General features: G+C 46.0%; 1 protein-coding gene across 3 annotated transcripts in view; it reads right to left on the reverse strand.

Annotated features, from left to right (window-relative positions):
• The window catches only part of ARHGEF3 (Rho guanine nucleotide exchange factor 3), a 314,187-nt gene that overhangs the window by 178,221 nt on the left and 120,394 nt on the right, over positions 1-15,572 (reverse strand). Inside the window, exon 1 of one of the 3 annotated variants that reach the window (XM_059161241.1) lies at positions 875-1,034. The exons of the other annotated variants lie outside the window; for them this stretch is intronic. Coding sequence (XP_059017224.1) covers positions 875-925 — 51 coding nt within the window. The 5' untranslated portion in view covers positions 926-1,034. Of the gene's footprint in view, positions 1-874; positions 1,035-15,572 lie in introns of those variants that run through there. 3 annotated transcript variants of the gene reach the window in all.

A 15,572-nucleotide genomic window follows, 5' to 3' on the forward strand; every position in this document is an offset into this window, starting at 1 on the left:
TGGTGAGAGTGAATAGAAAAAGCAATGGACATTTTCTTTTAAAAAATAGGGGTGGATATCCAAAGCTTTAATGCCCACCCACAAACAAAAGGGACAGAGGGAGTAACCTTCAGGCTTCCTAACCATTCTTCAGCCCATAGAAATGTAACATTTCCAGCCATTCCTCCAGACATAACCAAACCAGGCACCAACACTCTTAATGAGAACACCAGTGAGTATGAATCTCCCCTTATAATATCTGGCTTCATCTTCTCAAAGATGAACACATTCACAACATAGGACTCACTATAAGGAAACCTACAAAGAAGTTCTTCAGAGCAGAAAAAACTTCCAAAATTCTTTTCGGCCACCTTTCAACCCAAAGAAAAAGAAAAGATCTTAGAAATCCACTCTGTGACTTTAAAAAAAAACTCCACAAACAAAAAATACCAGAAGTCAGATGCATCCTTTTTGTTTTCACTCTTTTTTTCCTGATTAATTGAAAACAGATCTCTTATAAAAATTAAAATACTAGCATCGTGAAATAAAGAGTGAAAGACACCCCCGTACCCCCTCCTCCCACTCTCTCTCTCTCTCTCTCCTCCAATCACAGATGCTAGAGGAAGCACTGACAGCTAGGCACTCACTTAACTCATCATCTCCAACCAAGCCACCATTGTGGTCTTAAACACAACCACACAGCTCTTTTCTGGTTCACGCTAAAGTGAGAGAGAAGTCCCCCTCCATCATCCCAGGTGTTTTTAACAGCAGCTTCCCTGCCCATTTGCTTGGGAAGTGAAAGCTTTGCCCTCCCTCCCGTCAGCTCCCAGCCCTGCCCAGCCAGGCATGGAAGTGGGGTGCCTGTCCATCCCTGATTCTGCCACAGTGAGCTTACCTGAGCCCGGACAAAGAAGCAGCACCAAACCATGGGGCGCTCCGGCCTCATCCACGCAGAGTCCCCCGCCCCTAACTGCGACAGAGCCCTGCAGACGGGATTCTCTGAGCTGAGCAGAGCATAGTTTCCCTGAAGGAACTCCTCCCTGCCACTTGGGCTGCATGACAGGAAGTGACAGGGGGCCATCAGTTACAAGTGTCAGAAGCTGAGACCACACCAGCCAAGAGCTCCCCACCTCCGGCGGTTTCCTCGCCTGCTGCTGCTTTTTCAGAGCACTGTGCCTTTGGGCATTCGGAGGCACTCCAGAACCCAGTGTCTGGCTGGGCAAGCCCCAGCCTGGAGGAAACAAACAATGCTCACTGGGTCCCCACCTAAAGCCATGTGGGGCACTCCGGCAGCTCCAAAGAGTTTGTGGCTAGGACATCGGGTCTCAAGTCTGGAGCTTTGCACACCCGACCTCAAACATCAGCGTGAGACAGAGAAAAGGGACACTGCAAGAACTTTGTTCAGAACAGAATCAATAGAGCCAGCAGCCCTGCCCAGGACATAGAGCCCTCACTGAATCGCCAAGTTCGTAGCAACTCAGTAAATGAGAGTGATGGTGAATACCACACCCATCCGTTTCTTTTATTTTTTTCCCCTTAGGCAAATCTTCTCTTCAGAGCCCCCTTCCAAACAGCTCCCTCTGGAAACCTCCCTTTCAGTTTGTTGATCACAGAAGGCCTGACTACTCTTCTCAGAATTAGTATGGAAATAACTCATGGCTGACATTTCTCACTTTACACAATGGGATCTCACCAGAATGAACACCTTGCCCGGTCGCCTGCCTTTCACAAATCCAAGACTCTCTGGGTGAGACAGAGTGTCTCACAGGGACCTACAAAGTTTCAGGTGAAATCCAGCCCTGTTTGACCCCGGTCCACAAACAACTCGACACCCTCACTTCCCTGCATGGTGGTGGTGGCGGTGGGTCTCAAATCCCAGGAGACACAACGCCAGCGCAGCCTTCAGTGATTTATTTTTAGTTTCTCCTTTTCTGAGTAGTATTTGATTGGCAACTTTTAGCTACAAAGATTTAGCTAAAGTCTCCTAGGCAAAAGGCAAAAGTCTCCTAGGGCTTGTTTAACAAATGCACAGATTTTTTTTTTTTTTTTTTTAAGATTTTATTTATTTATTTGACAGACAGAGATCACAAGTAGGCAGAGAGGCAGGCAGAGAGAAGGGGGGAAGCAGGCTCTCCACCAAGCAGAGAGCCCGATGCAGGGCTGGATCCCAGGACACTGAGATCATGACCTGAGCCAAAGGCAGAGGCTTAACCACTGAGCCACCCAGGCGCCCCACAAATGCACAGATTTTTAAAAGCCTTGACTTGTCTGAGCCCTGAGTGAAGTGGGGGTCCCAGCAAAGAGAGAAGAAACTTCCATCTAAGACAGGACCCTAGAGCACACTAGGGTGCAGGCTCTCCCCATCCTCTCACAGTAGTGACTCGGCCCCTAACACAGGGCCTCTGAAGAGTGCCTCGTGCCCTGCAGACATTACAGAAGGCAGCACCGGGTTCTGGATGTACAAAGATAAACCACCCATGACTGAAGAACAAAATAAGTTCTGGGATTTGCAAAAGAGTGTTGAGGGGCCAAGATGTAACGGCACCTGGCCAATGCATTTTTTTAAGGGACAAAGTCTGGAAAGACTTCTTAGAGCAAGACACATGGGTAGAATTCGGAGGGGTTTTCTAGGCAGGAGAATCAGCGAGGGCATTAGCAGGGACGTGCAGACCCACAGGGTACTTGGCAAGAAAAGCAAATGCGTTGAAAGCACTGCTCCCCGACAGACTCGGGTCTCGCTTCGAAGAGCTTGAAGGGGTCCTATCTGTTTGGACAAAGAAGGAAGTGAAATCACCATGAAAAAGGCTCAGCCCTTTTAGGCAACCATCTGGGTCACCTCAAAGCCCACATGTGGTAACTACCAGGTCTGGCACTCAGGAAACAGTAGGCCATGTGTGCCAAAAACGGCAATGCCCACAAAAGGTGGGTTTCAGCTCCTCCTTGGTATCCCCTAGTTCCAAAAGCCTGACTCCCCACAAAGCAAGCCTGGGGCAGGATGGTGCCAGGTTGGGGTGGGAGGGAAGGCATTCCTAAAAAGGCCTCTTGCCTAACCTCCTGTACAGAAGGGGGTCTGAATTCGTACACGCCTAGAAACAAGGTGAGATTAGGCAGCTCAGCTAATGAAGAATGTCAGTTTCCTGAAGGCTGATGAGGTTCTCATAAACCCTGCTGCTCCTCTCCTGGAGGATTTTCAAACACAGCCACTGAATGGAGCCCCAGCAGCCAAGGCCAGGGTCACCCCCAATGAGTGTCTAAAGGGAATGCAAAATGATCACTAGACTTTACTTCTTCTCTGGGGAAAAGAGGGCACAGTCACATCAACTGATCCAAGAATGATTAAGCCTGACTTCTGGTTGCTGACTATGAACGAGAAAGAAGAACTGAAACCTGTGGGCTGTAGCACTTCGTGGAAGAGGTGAAATTGAGTGGGTCCCAGGGCAGGGAGCAATGAAGAGGGGGCATGGGCAAGAGAGCCAGCAGATACCCCCTGCAGGAGAAAAGGAAGGAAGGAACAGGTCATGGCCATCTCCCCTGACATCCCTGCTTTGACCAAAGCAAGAACTCCAGGAACGAAAATGGTCCATGTAGAGGGCATCTTGAAGGAACATTTCAATAATAAGAGGCTCCTGCCACGCAGAGTTCACATTCATTTTTAGCTTCATAATGGAAGTTTATAAAGGTATAGGAATGTGGGTCTTCTCTACAGGGCACCTAGGATACAACCAAGTACTCAAATAGGTTTTTCTATAAATTTTTCTATTTTATTTTTATTTTTTTTTTTTTAAAGATTTATTTATTTATTTATTTGACAGAGAGAAATCACAAGTAGGCAGAGAGGCAGGCAGAGAGAGAGAGAGGAGGAAGCAGGCTCCCCGCTGAGCAGAGAGCCCGATGCGGGACTCGATCCCAGGACCCTGAGATCATGACCCGAGCCGAAGGCAGCGGCCCAACCACTGAGCCACCCAGGCGCCCAAATTTTTCTATTTTAAAAGTAACATGGTGTCATTATAACACATTCAAATCATACAGAAGTATATAGTGTAATAAGTGAGTCTTCCCAAAGGCCCTGCTTTTTTCTCCAGCCCAATCCCATTTGCCAGAGGCACCCATGTTAAAGCCAGCTGTAGATGAAGGGGTTATAAACCCAAGTGCTTTCAAGGCCGAGGACAGGTACCTAAAAGAAAAGCCTGGGTGAGCCCCCAGAGCTTTTGGGGGTACCAAGGGACTACTGGCCCAGGGTTACCAGACATTCCAGTTTTTCAAGAGAAGCTGCAAATCCCAGGTTATATGTATAAAATCTCACAACGTTTAAATGCTGGCAACAAATCCACCATTTTGAAAAGTGCTAAACAGGCCACACAAAACACAGATGCTGCCTGGATACAACCCAATGGCCACCGGTTTGGCAATCCTTCTAGACATTTCCTTCTGTCTCAATGCGCACAGGTTGCTATGTACAAAATTTTATTTTTTTATTTCTGTTTTTCAAAAATGGAATGGCAACAGTATTCTACCACTTGCTCTTTTTACTCGGCATCCAGAGGCTCCTCCTACATCATACATGTGTATACATACATGTGGCGGAGCATCCCACAGGATGGAGGAAACTGTTACGTCAGCCCCTAGCCTGTGAACTGTCAACAGGACAGAAGCTCTTGAAATCTGGTCTCCCAGTTACTTATGAACTCTGCCACTGCTGAGAACATCATTCATGATGAAAGTGCATCTGTGTGCAGATATAAAAACATCCAAAGCCACAGTTAGGGTTGCCTGGGTGGCTCAGTCAGTTGGGCGTCTGCCCCGGGATCGAGCCCTGCATCAGGTTCCCTGCTCTGCGGGAAGCCTACTTCTCCCTCTCCCACTCTCCCTGCTTGTGTTCCCTCTCTCTGTCAAATGAATAAATAAAATCTTTTTTTTTTTTAAGCCACAGTTACTAAAACCATTAATGGTGACTGCAGATTCTTGATGTTTTAATGGAAGTTGCCATGCAGTTTTTTACTTGACCTTCACAAGTATCCTGAGATAAGCCTCATCGTTATCGCTACTGTACACATTTTTTTTTAAATGGAGGCTTAAACAGGTGGCAGGAGCCTGCCCAAGAGGGCCTAGAGGTGGCAGGGTCAGGCCTGGGGCCTGGGTGGGCTGACTTCCAAGCCCCTAGTGCAGCCATACGGCCCCTGGAGCAGACCTCCAGAAACCTGCCCCAGAATATTCTGGAACTTGACATATGGCAAATGTTGGACTGCAAACCACAGGAGGAGAGAAGAATCACTAACAAATGGGATAATTCATTTCTTGGAAAGGAAAGCCTCCTTTAAAAGCCCTACTTCACACTGTCCAAAATAAATCCTACATAGATCAGAGTGAAACGTTAAAAAGAAAAAAAAAAAAAAAAAAAACCTATGAAATTCTGGGGGCGTAGGTTCTCAGGGTATAATATTTTTCTCTAAGTGTGTGGAGCTGAATCACTATATATTTATAATGGGGAAATACCCATAAGGCACCTATAATGCAAAAACTGGCCCCCATTTCCCCACATCTGGTTAAATAACCACATTACTAGCAAATTCTTGTTGTATGCAGAAGACACCAGTGCCAAAATGTGGACCCAGCTACCGTGCCACCACATGCTTCCTTCTGGCCCTGCAACTCACACGGATGTGTTTCCTGTACTGTTATTCTATGTATTCCACCGAATTTTCTGTTGAGAAGTTTCAAGCCGTTTTCTCACCAAAAATATTATAAGAAACATATTCCTCTGAGTTGTGGTAATTTCATGTACATAAGACAAAATGGTGAGATTTAGTAGAACTCTTCATTAAAAGTTGGTGACTAACGGTGGTTTTCTCCATGTGAATTTTATTCTGGTTCCTCAATCTCTTCCCTATTTATACCCAAGAAGCCATAGATTTCACAAAAGCTCAGGGATGGCCGGGAATTTCATGGTCTTTGACCATATTCCATTGATGCCTTACATTTTTATTTTCTTATTTTATTTTGTTAAAGAGAGAAAGCAGGGAGCACCTGGCTGGCTCAGGCAGTTAAGTGTCTGTCTTTGGCTCAGGTCATGATTCTGGAGTCCGAGGATCGAGGCCCACATCAGACCCCCTGCTCAGGGGACAGTCTGCTTCTCCCTCTGCCCCTAACCCTGCTCTTGTGCTCTCTCTTTCTCTCTCTCAAATAAAAAAAAAAAACAAATAAATCTTTTTTAAAAAGAGAGAGAGAGAGAAATAACACACATGAGGGGAGGGGCAGAGGGAGAAGGGGAGAGAGAGAGAACTCTCAAGCAGACTCCTGGCTGAGCATGGAGACAATGTGAGGCTCGATCCCACCATCCTGAGATGGTGACCTGAGCTGAAATCAAGAGTTGGACGCTTAACTGACTGACCCACCTAGATGCCCATGATACTTCACATTTTAAAATAATCCCACAAACCAAATTGAAAACTAGGCGATGAAACAATCTCATGGCTGCAGGGACCAAATTAAAATAGTATACTGCATATCGATTTAACCAAGATCCCAATATCAGAAAAATCATTGCTTCATGGATCTTAGGTTTTAGATGCTACTGTCAAATTCAAGTAAGACTAGGGGCGCCTGGGTGGCTCAGTGGGTTAAAGCTTCTGCCTTCAGCTCAGGTCATGATCCCAGGGATCAAGCCTCGCATCAGGCTCTCTGCTCAGCGGGGGCCTGCTTCCTCCTCTTTCTCTGCCTGCCTCTCTGCCTACTTGTGATCTCTGTCTGTCAAATAAATAAATAAAAATCTTTAAAAAAAATTCAAGTAAGACTAAGAAAAAACAAAAATGTATGTTGCAGTGGAGAGGGGAGGTACAGGACTACTCATTGATGTTACTAGGTTGGCAGGAAGGTATCATGCATGGCAAGTCAGTGAGAAATAAAAAGGGCTTCAAAATATTTTGAGCCTGGGAGTTACCTGTGGTCATGCATTCTTATCAACTGTCTTCATATCTACTCCCTAGTGCTGGAAGTGTGGTTAATCCAGTGCAAAACTCGAACAACCACTCTGCCCCCTTCACCATGAATCACCAACAAAGGCGGGGTGGGGGGGGGGGTCCAAACCCTGTCCCAGGCTGGGGCTGCTTGTACTCAAGACAGTTTAACTCAAGAGACTTGGAGCATTTGAAAATGTTGATGCTCTTCTAGAGCTCTGCTTAATATCCCAGCTCAACGAGATTACAAAATGATGAGAAGAATGTGGGAGCAAACCTGGCTGCCCAAGGTCAAGAATGAATAAATAGAAAAGTCTTCATCTATGGTTTCAACACAAGAACTAAAAATAAATGAGACTCAAACATGGAAGTCTCAGCAGATTGCTAATCACGGCTAATCTTGAGTGCTTATCTTGCTGGTTTTGTTACCAGCAACTGCTTGAGCACTGTATTTTTTCTCTCTAAACAGACCTGAACTTTTATAATCAAATTCCTCACATTATTTTGGCAACCGACACCCAGACAGCTATTTTAAAAAGCGAATCAGAAATAGGGGAAGCTGCCTTCCAGTATGCATGGTGAAGAAGCAGCACCCTAGGGGCTCCCCCTCCTTCATGAACACAAGCAAGGGTGGCCTGAAGCATTTCCACAAGGAGCAGATGGGGGTATCAGCAAATAAGACCATTCGATTTATTGCTCAGAAACATGGACACCCTGAGTACAGTTTTTCCAAAGGACCGTCTCTTTGTTCCACTGTCAGTTCAGAGAGAAACTCCAGTGGGTTGCTGACCTCTGCCCACTTCTTAGGAAAAGGAAAGGTTTAAAAACTGATTAGCTGATATCTACCAGCCAGAGAGCTTCCTCACTTGGAAATGAGAGTTACTATTTGGCCGTTATACTGTCAAAATGGATTAGAAGTGGAAAATGTGAATATGAAGTGGGGGCTGGTGTTCCTAGCACCTGAGTATCTCAGGGGGTATTTAAACAGTAATTCGCTCTTTTCAAAGAACAACCCTTGCCAAACTGAATTTCTGAGTTAGAAATACATAACAAAGGCAGAAATCATTTTTACAAAATAGTTCCTCATCCTTATTTTGAACCCAGATATCTCCTTGAAGATAATTTCCGGGAACAACTGGCTGGCTGAAATGATGACCAGTCAATTGACAGAATAGCTTTGTGTTCTCTGGCTTTGCCAGTTACTAGTTGAAGACCTGGTAACTCCCTTAACTCCCCTGACGCTTAGTTTCCTCATCTGTAAAACAGGAATAATGACTCCATTATCCCTCCCAGGGTTGTAGAGAGGTCTATAGGAATCTAACTGATACATGTGTTTCAAAGCAGAACTGCAGGCGATGGAAACACTGGGATCATTATACTATTCTTTCTATTTTTGCCTAAGTTTAAATTTTTTCATAATAAAATATTTTTCAAAAGATAATTAAAAAAAAAAAAAGCCAGTAATAATTCCTTGGGTTTTTTTTTTTTTCCCAAGCAGAAAATGTTTCTCTTGTTGAAAAGCTGGTACTAAATCTGAGCTAATTTGATTTTTATCCTGATTTGAATGAGAGCTGTCAACTAGATAGCTAATAAGAAGACGACAATGGAAGTTTGCAATTTCCCATTTCCCTTCTTCCTTCCAATAGGGAAAATAAAAATATGAAGGTAGTTAAAGCTTGAGTTCTATTTTACTTTTTTTTTTTTTTTTTTTTTTTGTAAGACAGGGAAGGGGAAGTGGGAGTAGGGCTGAGAGAAAGGGAGAGAAAATCTTGGGCAGGCTCCACGCCCAGCACAGAGCCTAGCACGGGGCTCGAACTCACAACTCTGATATCATGACCTGAGGCAAAATAAAAAGTCAGATGCTTAACCAACTGAGCCACCCAGGCGCCCCCCCCCCCCACTCCCATTTACCACAGCGAAAGTGGTTTTTTGTTTTATTTTGGTTGGTGTGTATCCATGTGTACTCAAAGAGCAAATATGGCCACTTTTTTTCTTAAATCAGAATCAGAAGGGAACCAACCCAACACTGGAAACCAGCAAACCAAGCGGAGGGCGGGATTCTCAGAAAAGGCTTCCAGCTGCCACCAGAGAGAGGGAAGTGGATTCTGGTTGGAAGCTTGGAGCCGTCTCCCAGTTAGTGCTCTGCCGGGGAAGCTGTCCCTTTAAGTCAGACTTCCTGGTAAGGCTCAGGGATTTCCGCCTGCAGCTTCCTGGAGACCTTATAAGATAAACAATAAACCTCGCAGCAAAATCTTGGACAATAAGCCCCACGTGGCCCTAACGAGAAGCAATTATAAGGATGGACAATGGCTAAGGCATTTCCAACAGGAATGCAAATCTGTGATAAACATGGAGGAAGCATGCTACCCCACACACCTGCACGAACTAAACTAATTAAAAAAAAAAAAAAAAAAAGTTCTTAGCCTCTCAACAGACCGAGAAATAGTTGCTTCCAAATTTGGCACGATTTTTCTTAAATCATTGTCTAAGAGGAAGGCAGTCTGCTCTTTCTTTCTTAAAGTGCTACCACCTATTGGGGAGAGCTGTTGAGGCCAAGGGACTCCACGTGTCTCTGTGAGGGACATTTAACCCTCTGGATATTCTGCAGTTCAGCTGTCTTCCTGGGTTTAAGGAGAACCCACGTTCGTTTGGCTGAAAGAGATGAGGATACCACACACTTTCTCTCCCAGCCTCCCTTGTGGCTCGGGCAGGAGAGCATGAACTAGGCTCAACCAATCAGATAATCCCACCCCAGATGTGGCATCAAAAGCTGGCATGCAAAGAGCAGGAACACTGCAGATGCTATTCTTGGAGGCGGGGTGCGGTGGCAGCAACTCACAGAGGCAGCAACGAGGATAACTGAGCAGCCACATTACTTGGCACAAACCGTGCTACCTACACCCGCGCAGCAGTGGCAGCAAGTGTGCTTGGAGGAAATGTTTAGTGGTGTAATCTGAGGTTGTTCCGGGTTCCCTAACCCTTCCGAAATTCTCTGAGCTTCCTATATCCTGTAATAAATTTCTCTTCTGCTTAAATCAATCAGAACTGGGTTTTACTGCTAGAGGTTAGCTCATACCCACAGAACACAGGACAGGCTAAAGCTGAAGCGGTCCAGAACCTGATCCCGCAGACTGATTCTGAGCACAAGGACTGAATGGCTTCTTTCACATTTCACAAATTCAATCCCAACACTGTCCCTTGGTCCACAGAGCCCTGCATCAATTGGCCCCTGTCTCCCTCCTAAGCCCTTATTTCATTCTACTCTCCTGCCAACTCCCAAGCTCTAGTCAAACTTTCTATTCCTCATTAAGCTCTTTCCTGCTCCCAGGGCCTTAGCACTTGCTCTCCAGAAAATCCTTTCCTCCAGATCTTCATGTTACAGCAGCACCTCTCTCATAGTTTGGTCCCAGCTTACAGGAAGCCTTCCCTGACCAAGCTGCCTAAAGGATCACACTCCCCACCTCACCATCTCATCCCCTATCTTGACACCCTGTTGTCCAAGCTCGGCAGTGATGGAATAGAAGTCGAATCCAGGTCTGCAACACGGGCTCCTTACCATGGTGCTCATTCAGGCAACTGTCTGACAGCGACTAAATGAGCATTAACCACAGTGCAGACTCTGGAGCAAGAGGGCAGATCCCACACTCACGGAGCTCACAGCCTGGCGTTCCAGCCCTATTACCTGGAATTCTCTCTATTATCCACAGACCCTGCTGAAGAAAGAAATGCAGCCGGGCCTGTGGGAGCAGGGGTCCTTCATTCACAGAAAAGTGCCCAGCTCAGCGTTCAAAGTGTTGGGCATACAAAAAACCACAAAAAACAGAAAACCAAAACCTCAAGGGCGAGAGGGAATGCAGACCTGCAAAAAATGTTTGCTGCTCATCCTGTCATGTTCCATGGCCTTGGAACACCAGGAACACTGAGGAAACAGCCTGGGGCAATACTCAGGTCCCACTAGGAGAAGAGCAGGTCGTTAAGGTTGGGTAGCGTTTTGCTAGGCTGAAGGGAGGGGAGCCACAGTGAAGGAGAGAGGTGGGGAGATGTTCAAAGGGTCATGGGAAGCATGGGGTGGTTAAGCTGGGAGAAGAGAAGGTTGCAACCAAAGGAGAAATTCCAACTCCTCCCTATTGAAAATGGAGAATGAGAGAAAGATTTTCAGTAAGAACAGATACACAGATAGAATTCTTTTTGTCAAGAATAGTGGCCATGACTATCTAATATGGGCGATATTTCCCATGTTAAAGTACATATACATAAATATATTAGCTAAAAGCCAGGAATTTAACAACAATAACAAAATTCCACTTCCATGCTTCCCAACTCCCTCTCCTTGCTAAATGAGAAGTGAGACAAATTTCCTCTCCCAGCAGGAGTTAAGCACAGCCATTCTCTCCCATAATGTGAAATTACACAGAGCTCTCGGGTCAGTAATTTATGGAGCAAAGAAGGAATTCCCCTGCTACTTGACTTTACAACTCCAATCACCTCTGGCCAGACTCCTCCCATGTGATAACAGGAACCTTACCCCTGGGTTGTGTCATTAAAACAAAAGGCTGATTTTTATTTTTTTAAGAATGTACAAGGTTGAGGCACAAATGGCCTCCTGTGTTGAATGAGCACCTGGGAGCTGTGAGAGGAGTCCCCAGAACCACCCTCTGGGGTGAGGTGTGACCAAGCACACAGTGACAGGCCCTAGGAAGCAGTCTGCTAAGTTTGGAGCTAAGGAGGTCTGGAAACCCTGAGGCCCACCAAGGTGGCAAGGGTACAACATCTGGAAAGTAGACTGGAAATCAAGGCAAGCAGTTTAGCTTGGGGGTTAGGAACAGGATGTCTGAGCCAAACAACCTGAATTCAAATCCCAGTGCTATGCTTACCATGTGACCTCTGGCTACTGACTTTTCTTTACCTCCATTTTATCATCTGTTAAAATGGGGGTAAGAGTAAGACAACCACCACAGGGAATGCAAGCTCGTGCAACCACTCTGGAAAACAGCATGGAGGTTCCTGAAGAAGTTGAAAATAGAGCTACCCTATGACGCAGCAATCGCACTACTGGGTATTTATGCTAAAGATACAAATGTAGTGATCTGAAGGGGCACCTGCACCCAAATGTTTATAGCAGCAATGTCCACAATAGCCAAACTATGGAAAGAACCTAGACGTCCATCAACAGATGAATGGAGAAAGAAGATGTGGTGTATATATATACAATGGAATACTCTGCAGCCATCAAAAGAAACGAAATCTTGCCATTTGCAACGATGTGGATGGAACTATCATGCTTAGCAAAATAAGTCAATGGGAGAAAGACAATTATCATATGATCTCCCTGATATGAGGAAGTTGAGAGGCAACGTGGGGGGGGAAGGTAGGAAGAGAATAAATGAAACAAGATGAGATTGGGAGGGAGACAAACCGTAAGAGACTCTTGATCTCACAAAACAAAATGAGGGTTGCTGGGGGGAGGGGCGTTGGGAGAGGGTGGTGGGTTATGGACATTGGGGAAGGTATGTGCTATGGTGAGTGCTGTGAAGTGTGTAAACCTGATGATTCACAGACCTGTACTCTGGAGCTAATAATACAATATGTTAATAATAAAAGATAATTTTAAAAAAAGAGCACCCACCACCCAAGGCTATATAAATTTCTATTTTAATATTATATAACATATTATACATAACATTGTATAATAGAGTAATATAATAATAGTACTATGGTCTACTTTAACCCAATTGAAGAGAGGATTTGTCAGGGCACCTGGATGGCTCAGTCCGCAAAGCATTCGCTTCTTGCTTTCCGCTCAGGCATGATCTTGGGGTCATAAGAGCAAATCCCATGCCGGGCTCCATGCTCAGCAGGGAATCTGCTTGAGGGTTTTTTTCTCTCAACCTCTGCCCCTCCCCCCAATGCCACTCTCTCTCCATCTCTAAAATAAATCTTTTTTTTTTTTTAAAGAAAAATTGTCAATAAAAATGAGGGATCTGAGAAGCGGAGGCCCAGGAGCAGATGGCTGGGCAGTCTTTGGGTAGTGATTTCTGAACACCTCGAGGCAGAGTGACAGTGACACTAATATGGAACCAGGCAATGTGCTGAGCCAGAGTTCAGGCCCCACCACATCTGGGCCATAGGCTTGAGAGAGTCATGTAGCCCTTAACACCTTCATTTCCTTGTCTCTGCAAAGGGGACAATAGTACCCCCTTCATACTTGGAGCCAAGACCTGGTGCTCAACTTCACAGGCATTTTTCATAGATCATCTCCCCAACAACACTGCGAATCACAAATATTATAATGTCCATTTTACAAACAATAAAATCCATGGCTCAGAGATGTTAATCAAAGCACCAAAGGGCACACAGCTAGAGTGACCTGCAGGAAGTCTGACCCAAGCCAGCAGTCGAAGCTCTTGTCAATTCTGCTGACGTGTGAAGCGTGAAAAGGGTGCATCAGAGTCCCTTTGCAGGAAGAAGAGGTAACTGATATGTGCATGGGAACTGCCCTTTTAGAAGAGTGTGTATTTGCCTGTCCCAGATCCCTGCCCTTATGGCACCTGGTAGACCATTGATCTCCCCCTTGGTCAACACCTCCTATGTGCCAGGCACTGCGATGAGTGTCCATTCCATCATCACCATCTCATCACCAGGGCAACCTTCCTGGAGGCCAAGACTGGAGGGTGCTGAGGCTCAGAGAGGTTGAGCTCCTGGCCCACAGGTCACAGTTTGTCCATGGTGGCACCCCAACACACATCTGGGTCTGTTCTACACCCACTCAGACTTGGGGATGGGCCCTTAAATGTCCCTCAAGCATCCCTCTCCCCGTCATTACCTCCCACTTGAAAAGCACAAAGTTGCTTATTCTGCACCAAGATAATGACCACGGGGGCCAAGTAGGGCCAAGGCACAAACTATAATCACCGCAGACAACGATTTGCATTCCGAATCTGAAATGTGCTCAGGGCCTCACTTGAGACCTGTAATCAGCTTAGCCTCTGCCCAAACCTCTCTCGTTATGAAGACATACTTGACGCACTGGGCCACAGTGGGGTTTGGAGAATATGCCTCTGCCCCCAGAGACAGCCACCTGAGGAAAAACCATGCCGTGAAGTGGCCAGGGTTGAGCGGGATTTAAACCCCAGAGAGGTCCATTCCTTCACTGCAGAACAAAGCAAACAGCAGCCAGGACAGTGAACAGGCAGGGCAAGACCGGTAAATAATTAAAGGTAGGAAATGCATTACATAACACATGGGCCTCAGCGCCCAGAGGTGGAAGGAGCCCCTCTCCTCTTTATCACAGACTGCTATCTTGTCCATGAGTCGCATGTCCAGTTGTGGTGACTCTGCTCCCCAGGACGACACAGGACACCTATTAGATCAGCAAAAGGCACATTCTGAGAAAAAAAAATAATACAGTACTGCATAAGAGAAAGAGTTCTGGGAAGACCTTTCCATGCTATGATGTGGGTACTCCCAGGTGTGGAAGGAGGGTATAGCAAGGCAAGTGGTGATGCCAGAATTTTCAACCCTGCCTCTGGCCTCTTTTTACTATGTCTGAATCACAGAAGGATTTGTACTAAGTGGCTAGGGTCCCAGGGATGGGTTCACTGGATTTCACTGTGGCTCTACTTTCTGTTAGTAGAAACAGAGGACAAGGGGCACCTGGGTGGCTCAGTGGGTTAAAGCCTCCACCTTCAGCTCAGGTCATGATCCCAGGGTCCGGGAATTGAGTCCCGCATCGACCTCTCTGCTCAGCAGGGAGCCTGCTTCCTCCTCTCTCTCTGCCTGCCTCTCTGCCTACTTGTGATCTCTGTCTGTCAAATAAATAAATAAAATCTTAAAAAAGAAAGAAAGAAGGAAACAGAGGACAAACTGCATGTCAATTTCCATCACCCTGAATCCTGACCAAAGACATGCACAGGAAACCTCTACTGCAGCTGATGGTATCTGCAAGCTGAATGTAGACGGCCCTAGGAATCAAAGCATTTCTCAAACCCTCATGGGCCACACATCAGCTGAGGATCTTGATAAAATGCAGATTCTGAGGTCTGGGGTGGGGCCTAGGAGTCTGCATTTCTGCTGCGCTCCCAGGTGCTATTGCTGCTGCTGCCGCTTTGAGAACCTTTGCTAGGAGACACTGAGTGGCTGCAGAAAACAAAAAAAAAAAAAAAAAAAAAATTCATACCTTCTGTGTTTCTATAGTCATGGTGCCTAGCGATGATTTCACCCTAGGAGCAAAGAAGTAAACTCAAGCCCTAGATATCTTTAAAGTTCTTGTCTCCAAGTTATCTTGTTGGTGGGGAACAGGATGACTGTTCTTGAAGGAAAACTTTGTTCAGATGCTATTAACTAGGGAAAATCCAGCAGATCTTCCCTTGGCTGACGTTTCTGAAATAGCATTGGATCCTCTGAGGTGCAAAGGACCTGAGGCATCAAAGGACAACATAGTTGAGCATCTTGTCTTGTCAGTGTTCTCAATTACAAATGCCTGTCCACCATTCGGCAGTGTGGCTGGCCAGCCCACTGCAGGTGCAGTCATGTTCTAGAAACCGGGTAACCTGCTAACCCAGCCTATCAGTTGTGGCTGGGGGCACCTCAGCTACTTGAGCACGACATCAACTTGAGCACAGACTGCAACTTCCCAACCAG

Source organism: Mustela lutreola, chromosome 2, assembly GCF_030435805.1.
Source record: "Mustela lutreola isolate mMusLut2 chromosome 2, mMusLut2.pri, whole genome shotgun sequence".
Taxonomy (NCBI): Eukaryota; Metazoa; Chordata; class Mammalia; order Carnivora; family Mustelidae; genus Mustela; species Mustela lutreola.